This window comes from Chiroxiphia lanceolata, chromosome 1, assembly GCF_009829145.1.
Source record: "Chiroxiphia lanceolata isolate bChiLan1 chromosome 1, bChiLan1.pri, whole genome shotgun sequence".
NCBI classification, from domain to species: Eukaryota; Metazoa; Chordata; class Aves; order Passeriformes; family Pipridae; genus Chiroxiphia; species Chiroxiphia lanceolata.
In genome coordinates, this window is record NC_045637.1 from 64,021,538 (window position 1) to 64,042,175 (window position 20,638).

Genomic DNA, 20,638 nt, shown 5'->3' on the forward strand with positions numbered 1-20,638 from the left:
CTGCACTGAATTATTTGTGACAACTGTGATAACTTTCATTCAAATTGTTAAAAAATCTGTAAAGTTATGTAAATGAAAAAATTATTCTTGAGGCATAGAGAACTAAAAATGGTGATTCCCAATTATCATGTTTCGATAATAAGCTACTAATACATTTAATATATTCTATATTAATAATTACAACTAATCCTATAAAAGCATTTCCAAGACATCTTTGATGTGGTCTTTTTTCCTTGAAATCATCATGATTACTATTACATTCCAAAAAAAATTTAACCAATGAGTTGTATATCTGTCTCATGATTGATAGTACCTAATAGCTATAACTATAAAGGAAAAGCCCATTTTCCATTTTAAGTACTGGACTTAATTAACTTCTTTACATTACTAGGAACTTTCCCAACAGTCCAAGAATTATTAAAAGTTAATGAGGCTGTTTCAGGAAGCTTCCTAACCAATAAAGGATTCGTTTGAACAAATTAATAATTTCTACAATTATACCACAAGTATCGAATATAAAAGCTTTGGATAAAAACAATACCAACAAAAGAAGAACAGAAAAAAATCCCTGTTAATAGTTAGAATATAATTTGTAGTTTTTAAAAAGATAACTTTTATCTGTGTTGTTATACTATTCCTTATTTCAATTTCTCATACATTTTTGTACATTCTTTTCATTTCCAAAATGATTGAGAAACTAAACAAAACTTGAGACCAGCCTTAAGATGTGTTGACAGACTATTGTTCACATGAGAAAAAAATCCAGTCCTTCTCTGGCATTTCTCCATTGGATGCCTGAGTTAGTTTCTTCCCATAGGCTAATTGGAAACCTTTGTTTGATGATCAAAATCCCAAGTATGTGTCTTAATCAGTTCTGAAATAGTAATTTCTTAATTTCAAGGAATTATAAAATGGGCAGATATCTCCTATGTTCTTATTGATCCAACAGTGCTTTAACTTATGGTAAAACCACTGGCGTTAAATAGTATCTGATATGAAACTGAAGACATAAAGAAACTCAATTTGAATGGTTGGAAATATAAATTAGTATAAAATCAGTTATCCTGGATTTGTATTGCTCCTCCAGATTAGTTCAGAAGATACATGTTGGAGCTCCCCATGATTCCAAATCATATCCTTTATGCGCAAAGGAAATGCGCCAAACTCCCTCCTCTCTCAGATGTTCTGAAAGGTAGCTGCCTTAGTCATAATGCGTAAGAGCTCCTTCAGACTTCTGAGGAATAAACACATCTTTTAAAACTTTTCTCATGATTTTTGCATGTGGCTGTAAACACTGCTATAATGAAAAAAGGGGGGTGGAAGGGAAGAAGAGGAAGCAATCAATATTTATTACTAGTGTTGAAAAGAATTGCTAAATTATACTACCATGAGATGACATCTGCAATGTTTTAGTGGGTTGAAATGCTTCCGGGAACAAGAGTTAATAGCATCAGTTATAGTTGTGAAGGCAAGAGCAATCCTGACCATTGCTTCAGTAATTTAGAAGGAGTAACAGATCCCCTCAAGTGCACTGCTGTTCATTAATAATAATGCTCATACAGCAGATGATTTCTGTTTAAAGAATGAGCCTTTGTAACTTGGCCAGCAGGGTTATGTTTAAAGCGATCTCCTGAAAACAAAGGGAGTGCAAGCTTCTCTCTCACACATTGTTTGAAAAGAATTTGCCATCTTACTACTACTCTCACGAGATCGTCCAAATGCAATCATCTCCTGTTTTATCTCAGCCTCAGCCTAAGAACAAAATTGCATACTATAAACTGCAGAAACGACTACAACATGAATCACCATTTCTGCAAAAAAACTCTCCCAGCAAGCACCTCATCCTGGCTGCAAATGGCCCTTGACAAATCCCTGCGGCTGCATTTGTGGTCTCTGCTGCTGAGACCATTCCCTGGAGGTGCAGCTCAGGCTGAGAGGATGCAGCAGGCTTGGTGAGTTGTGCTTTCGAGCGTGTTGCCTCCGAGGGATGGGGTCAGCAGTTTATGTCCTCTGCACGCTGAGGGACTGACTCCTCAAGCAACTTTTAGCAAGCAGTTGCAGAATGTCAAAAGTGAATCTTAAGAGAGCACCAACACTAACTTGAAAGAGCTTAACAGCAAAAATCTTCTCTAAATTCCCCTTCAGATTTTGTTTTCAGAAACAACTGTATTAAGGAGTGGCTGATTAGCTGACCAGTAGGGTTTTTCAAACAGCTGCTGGTTGTTAAAGATCAGTAATTTCTATAAATATGTGGACTGTTGCCAAGAAAAATTCTTGGAAATACCTCACAGAACTCAAGATTCAGAACATAGTATTTTAAAAAGCTAACAAAAACTCATTAAGTACCTTGCTGCATCTTCTAAGCAGTTCATTGTACATATTTAAAACATCCTGAAACAAATGCAACTGATACACAAGTTTGAAACTGTATACATAATTATAATGAAAATTGTTTGCAACCTACCTTGGAATTGTGTAAATTTGATGGTTCCCATCCTCTCTCCATTTCTGAAAACAACTTGACCCTAAATAAAATAAATAAATACCTTAAAAGTTTTATAAATCTCTCATAATATAGTTTCATTAACACTGTAATTTTCTATTAACTATTAAAATTACCAAAACAATGTTTAAACTCTGAACATAGTAGATAGTAGATTCAACCAAGGACAAAATAACTCAGTTAACACCTCCTTAAAGCTTTCTTCAAATGGCCTTAGAGAGTTGACTGGTGTTACCACCCATTTTTCATGGATGGAAATGGAAGTACAATAAAGCCAGTAACTTATTGAATCTCAGATGATGAGAGATATGCAAACAAACAATTTTCATGGTTTGACTGTTTTTATCAAGGATATGTGAATCTATCCAAGATCACGTAAGAAAATCATTCTCCATTTTATTCATCATACAGTTCTCCAAAGATAATTATCATATCTTATATACTTATCCTACCAGATTAGGGGTACCAGTAGCTCTTGTGGCTTGGTTTTGTACTATGCCAACACATATGTCCTAGTATTCATTTTAAATGTAATGCCTTCAAGTCAGTACTACTGTTTGTGGTGCTATAAATTGTTATTCTCATTATAATGGTCATGCAATGCTTAAGCCTCCTCACATATCCCTAGGAAATTACTCCCATCTTTCATCACACCTTTCTGGAGTAAATTAAGAAAAGATCTTGTTAAATTTCCTCCTTACTTCAGCTGTTTCATAATTAAGTATGAAAGAAGAGGGTTTCATTCATTTATGCTAAGAAGTATTTTTAAAATTTTGAACCTGTAGTGGAGGTCCAAGTGTTGTCAAGATGGATTGCTGTTCTACTGCATCCCTGGTTTGGTTTATTAACATCATCGCCATTAATCTTTGTTTTGGCAGACATGAGGGTAAAAAAAACCAAATGGCAAACATGTAAAGCTACAGTACATTTCTCTGTGCAAGCCTGCCCCTTCTTGAATAATCTGTTCTGGTCACTGAAGAGATGCACTGAAGGCCTCTGAATTACTGAAATCAGCTCCCTGCAGGAACTGATTGGAGCAACAGTTTGGTAGTACAGCACACATACCTCCCATTTCCTCCAAGCCACAGAACACCATTTCCCTTTGATAAATAGAAGGCAACACTCTTAAATAAGTGTAAGCTACCTTGTGCTAAGCCTTAAAAGTCAAAAGCCCTGATCCGTGTCTAAAAGGGACTGAGAGAAATGAACACTGGTAATGGGAGGGATTCTGTTGACAGCAGCCAAAGGACACAGTAACCACACCTGCTGAAATCCAGCTAAGTCTCATCTAGTCGCTGCTAAGGCAGCTCCAGAAGAGAATATAAAACATTAGCAGGCAGATTTATGCATGCATCTTATCAGCCTTCATCCAGATCTTCTTTAGTTAGGAGAAATACTTTTTAATATCCCTTCATTGGTTTGAATGTAATCACAACATATTTGGCCAATTGGCTTAAGTAAAAAGTAGTAGAAAATGTTAAAGAAAAGACTTGTAAAGATGCTATGTAAGTGTCACCTATTGCAGACATATATTTATGATCAATCCAGTCTTAACTTTGGTTCTGTGACCTGTGTTGGAGAATGCTGTAGTTAAATTTTTCAACATGTGGAAAGATTACTTTTTTATTTGATTTTAAATTTACTGCCTTCTACTTTAACTCTGTCTCCTCTTATTCATTTATTACAAGCTAACAGGACTGCAGGTAAGAGTCTACTAGAGAGCTCTTTATAGACAAACATACAGCAAGCATCACTGTCATCATCTATGGTGAGAGGCCTCTACAATTTTCTTCCATTGTTGATAGTATAGTGTAGTATACAGACTCAAGAAATTTTCTAGATTCCAAGTGCAACTGCTTGAAATATTATTGCTTCCTGTAAATCACCCACATTTTCATCATTAAGTAGTACAGACATACACCATATGCATCTACTGACTAGAGATAAATACATACATTCTTGTTGGCATGTTCTGAAACTATCAACAGAATGTAAATCAAGTCTGAATAAATGCAAAATTTGGGATTAAAAATATAAACAGGATTTTATGGCTCATACTGATCTAAGTAGCAGATAAATAAAGATATGGATGATGATGATTATGATGAAAGAGTCACAGAACAAATTATGAAAAAATGTCCTAACTATCTGCAGAATTATTCAGTCAGCAGTTTACTTTCATTAAAGATTACTGGAAAATCCTGAAAAGTCAAATGGGTTATTATAAGGAATAACAATTTCTAAATACTATTTTATGAAATGACGTTGTCATGACTATTGTTTATGAACTACAGAGTTTGTATGTAACACATACAAATACTAACAGGAAAAGAAAGTGGATAAATTAAAATAGGCTACCTTTTCTGTGTGTAATCGAATTACTAAATCTGTTTTTGAAGGTCAAATCAATAAAAATCCATAACAGCAAAAATTTTCAAAGCAGGATTCTCTACTGAAATCTCTGAAGTTGACAGTTCGTACATATTACCCAGGCACCAAAAGTGGAACCACAGCTGCAGTTACCATTTGGTTCTTTCCTCCTCAGGAACAGGCTGCTTCATAAACATGTGACAATTAGATACTGGGCCTCAAGTACCTTCAACCCCCAAGGTTCCAAAGGAGAGCTGAGGAAATCTTGAGGGTTTCCTTTAGGAAAGGAAACATTCTTGGGTGTTTATTGGGGTTTTAGGTAGTCCCAGCAGACACAGATATGGTGTTGCTGCTGCAGTATTTGATTCTGCCAATGTGGCAGAAAGGAGTGCTCCTCATGAACACTGAGAAACTATAAATAGCAATACCTTCATTTCTTCAAACAGGAATAGGAGGAAAATTAATGATAGTCATCCCTTGCTCTATGCTTCCCCTGCTATTTAATGAAAAATAAAAGAATTTGAGGTGATATAAATACATAATAAAATGTTGTAGAATTTAATTTAATAAACTACAGCAACACTAGACTAAATAAGTTAACCAGTGTTTCAGAAATCTGTTTTCTAGAAATTATTGTGCTTATTTATGGCATGGGAAGTGAGTTATAATCTGATGATGTTCTCATCAAGCCATTTCATTGCCACTGAGGTAACCTACCATAAGATTTAGCTAGAAAATTCACTTCTTTAGACTTAAGATTCATAAATTACTAAAAGTGTTTTTCCTTTATTTAAAGTAGCAGATGTTTGAATAATAGATATACTAATACACACATTAAACTCTGACATTACAAAAGCTAGTCTTAGTACTATTTTGTCCTCCAGCACATGTGCCAGTATAGACTGCAGCCTATGGTGTGACCCATTACAAAACCTACATCTTATGAAATCCACACGAATATAACAACAGACAAAACCCTCTTTTACATTCCATTGTGTTTTAGTGACATTATATAGGCATATTTAGATACTTACAAGCAAAAAGATCAGTGGTTGTATAGATGAGAAGTACCATATTAAAGAAAATAATGGAAGTAATGTTAATAATAACTTCTTTAGAACATGATCATCAGATTAAAAAAAATATTTCCCAAACAAGTAAATATTTTATTTCGCGAGATGTAAAATAAGAACTGTGTCCTGAACTGGCATTTAAATGAACTGCAAAAGTGAATAACTTGCACTTAGACTAAACCACATTTTACTATATATTAAGTAGTTAATCAGCAAAATTTTCCTCTTCTATTACACACAGATCATCCCAATGGAGACCAACAGAAACCACACTGGTATCTTAGTGCCCATTTTATTTTCTTCAGTCTACCATCTACAATTTTTTTCTTTTTTTACTAGTTGTGAAAGTCAATGCCAGAGTAAACACCAGTTCTATAACAGATCTGCCCACCTTTTAGCTGTGGACAGGCATGTTTACATCAACAATGACCCTCGAAAAGTTGACGGGAAGGATATAGAAAGTGTGGCTTGGAGTTCAATAGACAGCAATGTGAACAGAGGGTAGAAGAGGAGCTACGTGAGCTCATTCTGGCACAGTGTGCCACCCTGGTGTGTACAGCCACTGCTGCACACAGTGTCCTAGTTTTTTTGGCCCAAATATATCCCTGTATTTGGGGTTCACTGCAGCTGTGTAACTTATCATGCAGCCTTACGCAGGTGTACTTCATTCAGTTTGGTTAAACTGTAGATGTAGCCTCACAATGCAAGTTAGGTAGCTTGGACAAGAAAAATATAGAAGCTTATGTTGTAGCTTTTTGGTTTGGTTAGTTTGTTGTTTGGGTATTTTTTATACCTCTCTGAGTCCAGCTGTTTTTCCTGTAATTGTTTTTTTTCTTTTTTCCTCCCCAAAAGGTACAGTTCTTGAATGTCCTTTACAAATTACGAAAACTAGAACCAAGCATTTCAGCAGTGTCAGTCTCCCAATTGCCACATGCAAGGACATCATCTCCCTGGTTCTTTTGAGTAACATCATCTTCTTTGTGGTCTATTTTACAAGCCTAACATCGATTTATATACTTAGTTATACAGAATAACTCTTTCATCTCCTTAATATAAGGACAGTCTCAACCCTCCCTGGATGTACAATATTAACTTTTTATCTTGAATTGATATTCCTTAAGTAATTAGTCCTTTATTTGTGGTCAGAATAACAAATTCACATCGTCTATTCACAATTACAAATTATTAGCTGACATTAGCTTTATTTCAGACACATGGGACTTCCCCTGTCTTATAGCAGTTATTTGCCTACACTTAGAAGCAGCTGTTTATTATACTTCTATATTTTTTTCATGGTGGATAAAATGTAGATATCTTTGCTATATTGTGAACATGTCATTAAGCTCTTTTTGAGCTATAGAATACTGGCATTTACTAGAACTTTCTTTGTATTATCTCTGACAGTATTATTATTCAGCTCTGGACACAGGCCCATGCCAAAGTTAGAATTCTTTCATTCTTTATATGCTGAAATCCACAGCCAACACTTTTTTTTATTGATGTCTTTAGTTTTCTTCATCTTTTTCAAGCAAACCAGAGTTCAGAAATTTCTTAACTGCTCTCTCAGTCAGGGCCAGGTCTGCACTTTGACCACCATTTGATTTTCTGTGTATTTTCTTCTGCAGCGTATATAGTAAACAGAGAAATAAATATTTGGCATTTACTTCACAATTTTCAGTACTATTCCATCAGAAAAGGTCTATTTTAGACCATCTTCACTTCCTTCTCCAACACTCTTCCCCCACATGGCACCAAACAATTATTAGCTCTGGGCTACTCTGTCCTATAGGCAAATCATCTCCCCACATAACAGTGTTTAAACCTAGAGGCTTTCCCTGTAATGTCTGAGCCTACACAACTAAACTTGCCCCCAAACTAAATTAACTCAGTCACTTTTGGGGTACTTGAGTTAGATATTTGATATCATGTAAACCATCTAAATATATGCATGCAGAAATACCTGAAAAGCAGTGGGATAACTATGACAACTGAATGATATTACTATACAATTTTATACATATATATAATTTTATATACTATTTATATATTTATATAATGTATAAACGTAGAGCTCTCTCTTTAAGCTATATGACATCTGCTGAAATCAAGCTGTACTTCTGAACCTTTAGTTTCCTTATGGCACTATGTCCAACAAAAGTAGAAGCGAAGGAGGGTGAAGCATCACAGGACAGGAAACCTAAGAGCTCACTAACACCCAGAGGGCAAGTATTGCCTCCCATATTGCTCCTAGTTACACAGTTATACATCTACCTGGTGGTAGCTCAGCATTCATCAGGCCTCTTGTGTGAGCTGCAGTGGCCTATTAAGCCATCAAAATAGTTTGGTTGGTTGGTTGGGTTGGGTTGGGTTTTTGTTTCTTTGGGGTTTTTAATTTTATTTCTTATTGTTTTGGTAAGTGGGCAACATGTTGTTTCTGAATTGTCAAAACCAGAGCCAGCACAAAGGAACCCTGGATGGATGCAGAAAGAGCAAGGAGAAGGGAGCAAGATACCCTTTGTTAGTCCCAGATGCTTTCAGAAGACTTGCTGTTTTATCATGGAATTCACACAGCCTGCTACTCACATGTTGTACTTGGTTTACTCACACAGGACCCCTTAGCTGCTGACATGCCTTCCCTGACATGCACAAAACAGCAAGCTGGCATTCTATGGGTCTTGGCTCTGCAGCTTCTGGATGGTGAAGAGCTATACGCTGCAATTCATAGCCTCTTCCACCCTCCAAACATCATGTCCAAGAGAGCAGTGTTTTATAGAGAAAGGGAATATCATTTAGTCTACCCAATGGGTAGACTAAAAGCTACCAGTATAACCTCATTTCTGAAACAAAACAGCAAACTTCCAGCTGGGGGCAGCTTGTGCACAACTCTTCTGGTTTCAATGTAGTTACATCACTAGCCATATTTAGACACAGGCAAAGAACTAAGCACAGGAGCTGTAAGCAGAGTGCAAGAGAGGAAGGATATTAGGGAGACAGCAGTAAAGTTGTAACCCCTTGTGGGATAAAGAGGTAACTGTCACCTTTGGACCAATGAGAGGAGAGCAGAAGGCAGAGGGTGACGAAAATTAAAATGCTCCATAAAATCAGCAGTGTTGCTGAGTCCATGATTTTATATCCTTAGTCCACTGTGGATAAAATGTTTCCAGAACATTTGGTCAAAGCAGGTCCAGTGACTGCTGCTTTTCAAGGCTTGAGACTACTTTCAAATAGGTGTTTCATTGAAAATTTTCAAGATTGAAGATTAAAATTTGAAATAGTTTATGATCCAAAGGAATTCTTTTTCCCTGCCTGTTTTCTCTCTTATGGCATTTTCTAAAAGCTTTGAGTAACTGAACTCTGGAGAGCAGCAGCAGCAGGGCAGCTCAAAGAGGACAGTGAAGCACAGCTAAAAATCTGGTCTTGGCTAACATTTTCTAAATGAAGCAATAACATCACTCTCATCTAAACAGAAACTTGTTATAGCTATGACAGAGCAGACATAAAATAGCAGCATAATGTGCTTACTTAGCAGGCATAAAATGATTACTTACAAGCATTAAGTATCTGTCTGCACCGCAGCAAACATGCTGTGTGTGCTTAAAAAACATACCTCAAAAGAAGTAAGTTTCCCAAACACAAAAATATGGGTTTTGGAGGAAAAAAGTGTGGACTTTCTGTGAAGGAAGATAAATTGTTGGAAGAGAATTACACAGAAAAAATATTTCTGGTAATCATGACAGTGATGGAAAAGAAGAACGCAGAATTGGCATTCATCAAATCTCATAATATTGGAACTAGGAGGCACTCATCTATTAGGACTTTAGTCTAAAACAGAAAAATCAGTGATGTTTTTCACATCGTTCCTTTGCACAACAGGTAATGACCTTCTGAAATTTGTACTGAGTGAGATTTCCTTATTTGTTTCATTTAGAAACAGAGGACTGGGAGGTGAGCCAGTCTACTGGCCACATGGAACACTGCACATATTCTTATGTATCTTCTCTATATAAGTAAACTTAGTAAACTCTAGTCAGAAAGGTAAATGAAAAATCAGCATTATCCCAGAGATCAGAAAAAAATCATGATTTTTAAATAGGTTACAGATACTGCTCTAACATGAGTGAAGTATGAGATAAGCAGATATACAGGTTAACATCAGAGGCCATTTGGAGATAAAGAACACAGGATAGAGGTATAAGTTCCTTTTTTATTTTTCTCCCATGGCAAAAACAGTTCTGGGCAAAAATATCCAGAAATTTTAATAAAAAGATGGGCTAGATGTCTCATATTTGGCAAGATCTTTGTTAGCATCAGCTGATTCAAGTAGTCTGTGGCATTGTCCCATTGTGCTCTGCTTTGGCACTCATCTACCTTAAATGCCTACAGAATAAGCAATAGAGTTTCTAGAAATTAAAATATATATATACATAAAAATCGCTGGAAATTCCTGTTTCCCTTAATAAATCTTCAGTTACAATAATTTCCTAAAAAAAAAAAAAAGTCTACACTGTGCATCTCCTAATGTCATGAGTATCATTATAGGAATAATTTACAATGTGAAGACCAACACCTTCAAATTCTGGGAAAGGTGATCAAGTATAACAACATCTTTATGTGCCTATCATTCATATACATTCTGAGTCTATGATTATGTGAAAATACAAAGTCCTGTAGGCCTTACCATCATGGTTTCACCATGTTGCTGCTTCACTCCCTTCTAAATAAAGAGGTCCAGTCTATTCAGTTTCTTCTTCAATGGAGAGGGGATTTTTTTTTTTCGCTATCTCCACTCTCTAAGTCCCTTTTAAAATTTTATTTATTTTCTGACAAAGGTTCAAGCACAGATGCTCTTGCTGTGTAGAAGGGTGCCTCTATTTCTAACTATGATTTTGCTATCTGATCTTTATCACCTTTTGAGCAGAACTTCCTCTCTCTCTCTTTTTTTTTCTTTTAGGGAAATGAAGGAATCAGATAAGGAACAGGATTTCTCTAGTTGAAATTTCTTCCCTCCATTTCAGCATCATCCTCTATCTTCAGCTGTCATTGCATAAAAGTGTGCTGCTGCCAGCACAATGACATAAGCTCAGACTAAGCTGCTCCATTAGATTAGCATTTAGATGCATCTACACAATTTTACACAGCTATGCTGAAATAGGACAGCACAATCATAGCATTTCTTTCAGCACAGCAAGCAAAAGCATCGTTTACAAACATCTGAGCTCCCCCTTTACACACAGAAGGGAATAATGTTCCTGACAAGGTACTAACATTTCATAAGCAGGTAAAGGGGGGGGGGGGGGAAGGATACTATTCAGGAAATCATGTATTGAATGGTATCAAACTTGCTGGCCATTGCAACTGAAGACAAAACCTTTATGCTTTGTCACTCATTAATGTGCTTTTACGCATTTATCTGGGCTTAGGGTCAGCACAAGATAAAGCAATTAGATGCTCTTTTTTACCAATTTTTTTTGACATATCATTTTCATGCAGCGATGGAGTTTTTTTGTAAAGAAGTTTTTTTAATCCAGTGATAGAGATTTTTTTGTGAGCCACCTCTTTCAGTGATCAGGTAAGCTCTGTATTGGACATCATTAGTGGTCCTAAGTTTAAAAGCATGGCAGAAAAGAAATTAAAATGAAACATACATATTTGACAAACTTTCTGGCAAGTTTTTTTTTTCTCAATGCTTCAGAAACAAAATGACAATCAGTGGAACGGTTTGCAACAAATGCTTTCAAGTCTGGTGATATATATAACTGAGGGCGGATTAGTAGTATTTAGCCAATTTCCTAATCTGTGGTTGGCCCTTGAAGCATGAGCAAAACAATTCCTTTACCCTTGACTCAATTTCTTCCAGGAGTGCATAAAATCACTGATGTAAACAACCTGTCTTTCAAGGTGTCAAGAAAAAAGGAAATTGTCTGAAGCACTGGGACTAGGAGCTCAAGCCCTTTCAAGAGTGTATTAAAAAGTAAATATGAACTGCTGAGGTTATGTTCAGAATTGTTCTCATGAGCTTGAATCCCTGAAGATTTCAGTTTTTAGCTCTGTGTGTCTGTAGAAACAGCATAACAGCACATTATATTTCACCATCATAGTTTTTTTTCCCACTGCTTTTGTAAGAATGAATCAGAAGAGATGGCACAAAGCCTTTTAAGGACACTGCATTAAGCAGCGTTTCCATCTCTTCAACAGTCCAATTTCAGATGATGTTCTGAAGTAATTTCTTCTATTTTCTTTTAAATACATTAAACTCAGCAGAGAACAGAACTGCACAGTCTCTATTTCATTTCTTCTGATGATGACCCAAACGACTGCAAGAGCCACAACCTCCTCTCTGTGCACTTCCTGCCCAGGCTCTGTCACGTTGGCTGGACACAGGAGATTACTTTGTTTACTATGTTTTTTCTAATGAGCAGGCAGCCTCTGTTATTAGGAACAGAGCAAGCAACCTCTGTTATTAGCCAGTTCTTCACATCCAAAGTAGAACACACCGTCATTACCCATGTGCAAGTGCTAAGCACAGTATCTTCAGATTATTATCTTTCTAAGTGAGCAACTTTAATTCAAAACTGCCTTAACAGGAAAGGGGAATTAAAAAAGGCACAAAGACCAGACAGCTTTACAAATCTCCTTTTAAGTATGAATATCTGTCAGTCTTGGACAATTCTTGCTTATGGCTAGAGAAAAGGTTATGACAGCAGACTCATTCCCAGTGTTAAATGCCTGCTCTACACCTGAAAATTCCCCAGGCAGAAGTGTGAGCTGATGCTGACCAGGAAAGACTATTTGAATCAGCTAAAAGATGGGGTTTTTTAGTGAACAGCCATCCGTGTCTAGAACACCAAAACCGATTTTCCCTCTTTTTGCTCAGTACAAGCTCTTACACAGAAACTCAAAATATTTTATTCAATATTCATAAAATGTTTCTAGTGATTAGAGGATTTTAAACTTTTCTTTGGTAAATCAACTAAGGCAGTTCAAAGCAATGGGAACTGTCCAGGACACTGACTTTCTAATACATGTTTCCCAATGACAGTCACTGAAATGGGTCCTTTTTTCATTTCAGAATGAAACAACCATAATGTTTGTTCATTTAAATTTACAGCAAGCTTCCAACAGCCTTTTATTTTAGCCCAGTTGTAGTTTCAGCTCTATTTGACAACTGTCAGAATTGCTATGACATTTAAGATGGCTATTTCTGTAAAGCTAAAAAGCCTAGACTAAGCTATTTCCAATGCTAGAACTCTCAGAACTACTTTTCTTTAAAACTTCAGATTTTTGTCTATACTGCTACAGAAAGTACTCCTGAAGATAGCTATGTTTGATGATAATGAAGTAGAAGTTTCATCCTCTTCTACTTCTTTGGTGCTGCATCCCTCCAGGTGATGCTTTCATCAGCATCAAATTCTGACTGAAATCTGCAGAGAAGAGCATTAGCATTGCTGAACACAGATTTGAACAGGCTTGGCGGTGGCAGGAAGGAAGTCTAACCAACATATTCTTAATAAAATCAAATTCAGCCCTTTTCATTGTCTATTTTAATCCTTCAGGCTATTCTAACCTGTGCCAACAACGTGCAGAAAATCAGTGAGATATAACTGGCATAGTTTTGACACTTTAAGGATTCTCTGTTTATATCCTTGTAGCAGTCTTGCTTAGAAAAGATGGCAGTCTCCAGATTCTTCGTAAAACAGTCAGATCCAAAGACGCTGAAGAGGTTCAGTTTGGTTTCTGAGTTGGTAGTGATGAGCATCATATACCATTAGATCCTACACAACATCTTTCCAGCTGGCATATGTCAGAGCTCTCAAAGGTGTAGCTCTCTTCATAAAGCAATGCTTAGAGTAATGGTGTTACTTTGGGATCACTTTTCCTACTTTTTCAGAATACTAAAATTAAGGCTTACTGATACTTAAATATCTTCCCACTGTGATGAATGCTTAAAAAAACCTTGTGAAATACTTTGTTATTTCAAACAAATACTCTGCCCAAAATTAATTAAAAATCAATGACATGCAAAAATTTGAGACATATTGAGTCACTTAACAGAGAAAACAGTGCATTTTAAAATGAAATATACTATTTGAGAACTCTTTAAGATTCCCTATATATAAGATGATGGAGACGAAAATAAGACAACAGATAATATCCCATTATTACCCCTTAACTCACGCTAGCTAATTTGCCAAAATGAGAATAAATGCAAGTTATTAGTAAACTGAGTCCTCTTTTTGGTTTTCTTCTAATTCAAAGTAGTGTTCAAAGTTCAGTCAGTGATACAAAATAGCTAAGGGATAGACATCTCTGTCTCTTTTTACCTGTGCCCCCCAACATTCCCACATCCAAGATGGTATCTACACTATATCATGCAGACTAATTCAGATGCACCCAGGCAAGGGAACTGGTAGATCTACATAGGAAAAAAGGATTGGTTTCAGCCTGAAAGTACAGTCAAATTCCCAGACTACCAAGCTTGGTCTAGTGAATCTCCTTTCTCAGCTCAGACACTACAAAGCTGCTTCTGGACAAAAAACCAACCAGGCAACCAAAAAAAAAAAAAAGAAACCCACAACAAAAAAAAAACCCTGAAGCAGAAAAAAAAAAACAAAAACAAAAAACCCCTCAAACCAAAACCAAACAAACAACCCCACCCCCAAAAAATTAAAAAAAAATACCAACCAAACAAAAAAACCACCACCACCAAAACCAACAAACCAACAACAACAAAAAAAAACAAACCAAAAAAACCCCAAACCAATCCCTTCCTGAAAAACAAACAAAAAGATTTGCATATATCTTTAAGGTACTGCTCCCAGTTCTAGCTTCAAGAGAAGTTCAGGCAGAATCAGCGAGTAAATTTGGAAATGGAAGGGAATTACTAAGATCAATGCATTTGCGTGGGGTTGTATTCATATCTAAGCCCTTGGGGTAATAAAACTCAGCGTGGGGAGTTTTTTTTGCTTCCATTATTTCCATCAGAAGACTGCTTCTGAACCCGAATCTTCTCATCATTTTAAGCTTTCCTCTAGCTTTTAGGTTTCTCTTACTTTTGGCCATATACTTTTAGACACAGTATTATTTGGAGGAGCTTTCCCCCTGTTTTTTTAGCTGATATTTATGCAGAGAACAAGTAGTTCTCCACTCAGCATACTAGGTATTCTTGGAGCTGCAACAGGGAGAGGAAAAACAAACCAGCTCAGTTATCTTTCCACCACAAAAATTGGTATTATATAGGAGGTAGACTTTTACCTGCCTGATCTGAAATGTCTCTCTCATGCACAAAGTGTATAGGAACTTCATGTTCCAGAACGTAGGCAGGGATTGGTTTTCAGCATCCTGCAAGTGAGACTGGAGAGGAAGCAAGCACTCTGGGTTGCTCCTCTTTGAACCTTGGACACCTAAACTCTCTTTAAATGCCTCTGGTATGTCTAAAGTAGACAGGTTAATGCTCTCCTCTGATAATTTGGCAAACAACACAATTCAGTTATTTAATACTTAAGAGAATTTGAAATTGGTATATCCCTTTTACTTAATTGCAATGAAAAGGAAAAAGAATAAATTTTAAAAGACATACAAAAAATGCTTGAGAACAGGAAAAATGCACAAATTTTTCCTAATGAAAAAGGGCTAAAATAAGTTCTCAGATTTTAAAAATACTTTATTTGAAACAAAAATGTTAAATGTTATCTTTTGAAACTGTAAAAATAATTTTCTACATATTTTTAAATATTGAAAATACTAATACTTAAATTTTGAAAAAAATATTTGTGCATGTCTATCAAAAGGCTGATGGTGTCAAAATATCACTCAAAAGAGCAGATAATCTTTAACTCATAAGTGCACTCTTTAGAGAATAATATGCATGAGTGTACACCAAGTTCCCCAATTTATATTCAGAAAGGACTGCACTTATTTGAATACAAGGTGAGGTTTCATTTCCCTCTCAACAGTGGTACTCCAGCCCTGCCGACCTGAATCCCGCTGAGCTGCCCTGAACTGCTGTTAGAGCCTCAGCAGTGTGCTCTAGCAACTGGGCAAGCCAATGCCAGTGCAAATCCACTGGGACCACTGCTGGCAGCACCTCAACTCGTGCTGAAGGAAGTCCTGGAACTGAAACTGTTCTGCAGAGGGTGCTGAACTGATTTAAAGCTAAGATTTTCAAAGACAAGCACAGACACCCAGCCATTGCTTTGCTCATTTTTCTATTCCCAGGGAAAGAGACAGTTGCCTCATGCTCAAAAGCCTCATCTTATCAGCTTGGCTGATTTCTTCAGCCCTGTTTAAGAGATCAGACCTTCAAGGTATAGGAAGCATTATACTTGGAAGAGATCTCACTGGAAAACAGAGAAACTATTGTTTAAAGGTGCAGTACTATTAATTTTCCTACAAGAGATCCAATACTACAAGTTCTAAATAAGCACCATGAGCTGAAGCTCACGCTGACACCTCTGTAATTAAAGCATTTCAGCATCAGGCGCTTGGCTTCTTGGAGAGACAGCAATAATATCTAAACAGCCTGAAGGAAGACAAATGACAGATTCCATTATTTTTTCTGGCTATCTCCAGTATCGTAACCTTTTCCTTATCTTGGTCAACACACTCACACTGAATGGAATGGGACTAAATTTCTTTTTAATACTCTGACAAACTGCACTGCTCTGTACAATAGCAGCAAACCTTGTATTCATAGCTGCCCTTAAAAATCAGTTACTTCTATTTTTTAACACTCATCGTAAATCATCTATGTTAATTGGCCAAGTGTATGGCATGCCTACAGAGTATTAAATGTCCCAAAATAACTAATGAGAATTCTTTTGTTTCATCTGTCTCAAATGAAAGTGGTATTAGAATAAGAAAGTGTTTCCTTCTCTGCCACTGGCATTCAATGAATATTTATGATGTTTTTCACTATATTGCAGTGATATGACAATGTTGAATTCCAGCTAGAATAAGGATACAGCACTTAAAAGGAGATTCTACTCTCTTTCTATCACTCATAAAAGGAATTAATAATTGCAAAACAGCTAACAAACAATTACTTCTCAAATTAGATCATATTTATATTCTATGCTGAAAAAGGAATCTCCTAATGTGTAGCAATAACTATCTTTAAAAACACTAATAATGTGAACCCATTTATTAAATATTTGTAAAGCTATTTTATGCATAGCACTAATGCTGACTGATCAAAGCATATGTAATTAATAGACAAGAAAACAATCATTGCAATAATGAAAATCTTATTAACATATAAATTATGTTGTTTTCAAAAACTTAGAATGCTCATATAAGGAAGATACCTCTTATTCCAAAACATTTTTCTGAAGCCATTGAGCCAAGTCAACTTCCCTGGAAGGGCCATATTGCTGTGCCTCATGGTATCAGAAAAATCATTATCCTCTGGAGAGGTACTTGTAGGAAATAATTAGGAAGTTTCAATGCAGATCTGGGTACCAGGTGGTACTGTTGGGCTATGTTACTGTCCACATTAGGTAAAGGAATTTATGCAGCACTGTTTTTCAATCCTATTTCTCTCTCTTCTATTACCATCCACCAGATAATGTACATTGGTAACCCCCAGAGGCAAAGAGGGTTTTATCTATCACGGTCTTTTTTTTTCTCATCAGAAATCTTCCCTCTACAATGTGGCAGGGGGACTATACAGGAACAGTAGAGGTGAGGCATTTGCTAATGACAAAGGGATTTTTTTGACTCAATGTATTCAGAAAAGGAATTTTACTTACTAAACCCTGACAGTAATTTTTGGGCTGGAAGCCAGGAACAATTTCCAGCACTCTCTGACTTATCTCCCAGAGTGGACACAGCCTGTCCTACAGAAAAAGACACAATGTTCAGACTCTTTCCTGACAAGGCATGTTCATACTCTTGAAGAGAGATACAGTGTTCATACTCATATTTTAAAGACCGAATTTTATTTGCTTCCCATACAGTGCACACAGGGAGTAGCGAATCCAGTGATAAAGCTGCTCTTAGTTGCAAACCTTTTTATATCTAAGCCCCAGAAGACTATCAATATCCTATTTAAAGGTGATGTCTGGAGAAAAAATTCATGTCTCCAGACATCCTAACCAGTATTTGATCAACAGTATCATAGAAAATATTTGAAGTCTTCTACTGACATCAGTGACGTCTAATATAAATTTCTGTCTCAAGACAGCATTCATCTTTTTTTTTTGTCAAAATGTGTCCAAATGATGACTATTTTTTCCCAGAACATGCACTACTTTATTAATAAAGACCATAATTTGGAGATTTTCTGAGCCTTTGAACATCTTTAAGATTTATTCCTAGAAGTTGGGCCACTTCTCACTTCACCAAGATTTTAGTAATGGAATTTTCCCATGGAAAGTAATGGACTAAATATTCTAGATGATACCTAAGAGAAACTTTCTTGCTAACTTCTCTCAAGTGAGAAGGATGAGACTCTTATTTTGTATGTGGACTTCCAGATGCCATTGTAACATGTCAAAACAACATGCATTTTACATGGGGCTAAATATTCCCACTGAAATTAAAGCAGAAGCCAGCTGCTGTCTTTATTCAGTAGTGCTGAATTTATATAATTTACACATGCAGTAAAGCACTATGATAACTCTTTGTGTCCTCATGAGTAAAAATGATGGTCAGGTGGATATAAAACATTCCCTCTTTTAAAATGTATAAATAGAGTGTACTAAAAAAATCAGTTTTTCACACATCACAGATATACTTAATAGTACATACAGGTGAGGAATAGGGAAATGACAGGCAAAGCACTCTCCATTCTGATTGTTTATATTTAATGAAAAAATTGTAATTTCCATGTTGTAATAGTCTAGTAGCCCAGCACATCAAATATATAGGAGTTAGTATGCTATTTTAGTATTACAGAGTTTTCCTCTAAAATTTTCATTTTATCAGAAATGGTTTCCTAAAAGAATAACTCCAATTACAGCTTGAGATGAACCATCTTTAGCTCCAAATTTGTCTAAGGAATCTATGGTAGGAAAAGCAAGTAGTCTTCAAATGCACAACCTTCTACTGGAGGTTTATTTTAAAATTTTCTGCACATCAAATGCTATAAACCTCCTGCTTCTGATTCTCTTCTTCCCAAAAGGTATTAGCTATAATACCTTTTTTTTTTTTTTACGTGCATTAACTCCAATCAAGTTAGTATATCTGAGAATGGTGCTAATCAGGGAAACGTTATCATTCCACAGCTTTAGTCCACCCTGTAATGAACTAAGGGTGCCGTCATAGTAAGCACTTCACAACTCTTTAGGCCTTTTGTTTTTTTCCTATTACCTATGTCTTTTACCCAGTGTAAACAGAAAATCAACTGAACAAAAATATTGTCCCTCAACATTTAAAATAAGCAGCAGATTTCCTCAGAGCAAGGTACATTCAAAAGTCTCGTGTTAGCTCTCCTTTTCCTGTTTAACTCACAAACATGGCAAAAACTTCAGCAAGCATCAAATCCAGAAAAAGCTCTCATGTTTTGCCAAGTCTGCATTTTTTTCAGTAAGCAGCAAACATGAGAAGTTTTTCATTCAGACACACTGCATGAAACACCATTCATTAAAAAGAAAGATCATGCAGATAGTTGTTATAAGGGTATGCACCCAATAAGAAAATGCATTTAAATTCTATTACGCTGGCTACACTTCAAACACACTCCACAACCGCGCGCCGACTCTTGTGTCTGACCTTCAAACAAAGCCCTCTCACTATGCAACAATTGACAGAGGCTATCACAGAACATATCTTCAGGTAAAGTTCCAAATGGTGCCTAATGCAGAGCAGGCTTGACTCAAGTGCTGCCTCTGCAGGGTGCTGTATCATGGTTCTCACAGGCCAGCCCAAGCCCGTTGCTGCTGGGTTATTCTACCTCTGCACCAAGAAATAGCTCCCTTAAATGGTAAGAGAGCAGTTCTCAGACTCCAAGTTCCCACCCGTGCTCAGTTTACTGTCCAGCAGAGTGGGTTTGATGGTATCTCAGAGTTGAAAAGGAAACAGTAAGACAAAATGAGGGGGGGAGCAGAATAGCAACCCTGAAATAAGGACACGAGACACCGTTTTTTAAGATGAATCATCTTTCCTTCTTGTATATCCTGGATGGGTAATCTGAAGAGAACTATGACCCCTTCTGCTGAAGCAAACAGTACCGTCTGGTTTCTAATTAAGTTTTACTTTTTCTTATTTTCACCTTTTTTAGCAGTATGAAGACATACGGCCCTTAAAAAACCGTTGGTTTGCAAGTTACATAATCTTTAAACTTAAACTTTGCTCTACAGTCAAATCAGGTCAGGTCAGGTTTTTCAAATAGATTGTAAAAATAGTATTTGTCAACAACTTCCTATGAGCAGCATTCAATGTATAGCTGTTCTAAATAACTAGCAGGAACAAGCTTCCATGTTTCTCCTGTTAATTTATTGTAAGTCTAATAACCTGTTTTGGGGTTCAGAGGGTTTCTAAAAGTGGTTTCCACTTCACCCAGACTTCAGAAAAACCCCCAAATACTTACAATTTCTTTGTGCTTACATAGGTAGAACTTTAAAATGCCAACAATAGCACTACAGTTTTGGAAAGAATTTTTACACATCCAATTTTTAAAGAAATATTTGGTATTTTTAATGTTAAAAACCTTCCATCAGTGAGTACGAATGCATGTCAATTACTGCGCATTTAG

The 20,638-nt window shown here is 36.3% G+C and overlaps 1 protein-coding gene across 2 annotated transcripts in view; it reads right to left on the reverse strand.

Annotated features, from left to right (window-relative positions):
• Positions 1 to 20,638, reverse strand: part of GABBR2 (gamma-aminobutyric acid type B receptor subunit 2) — a 471,997-nt gene that overhangs the window by 198,184 nt on the left and 253,175 nt on the right. For both annotated transcript variants that reach the window (XM_032696868.1, XM_032696875.1), the window contains exon 8: positions 2,465 to 2,525. In XM_032696868.1, the coding sequence (XP_032552759.1) occupies positions 2,465 to 2,525 (61 nt within the window). The remainder of the gene's footprint in view (positions 1 to 2,464; positions 2,526 to 20,638) is intronic.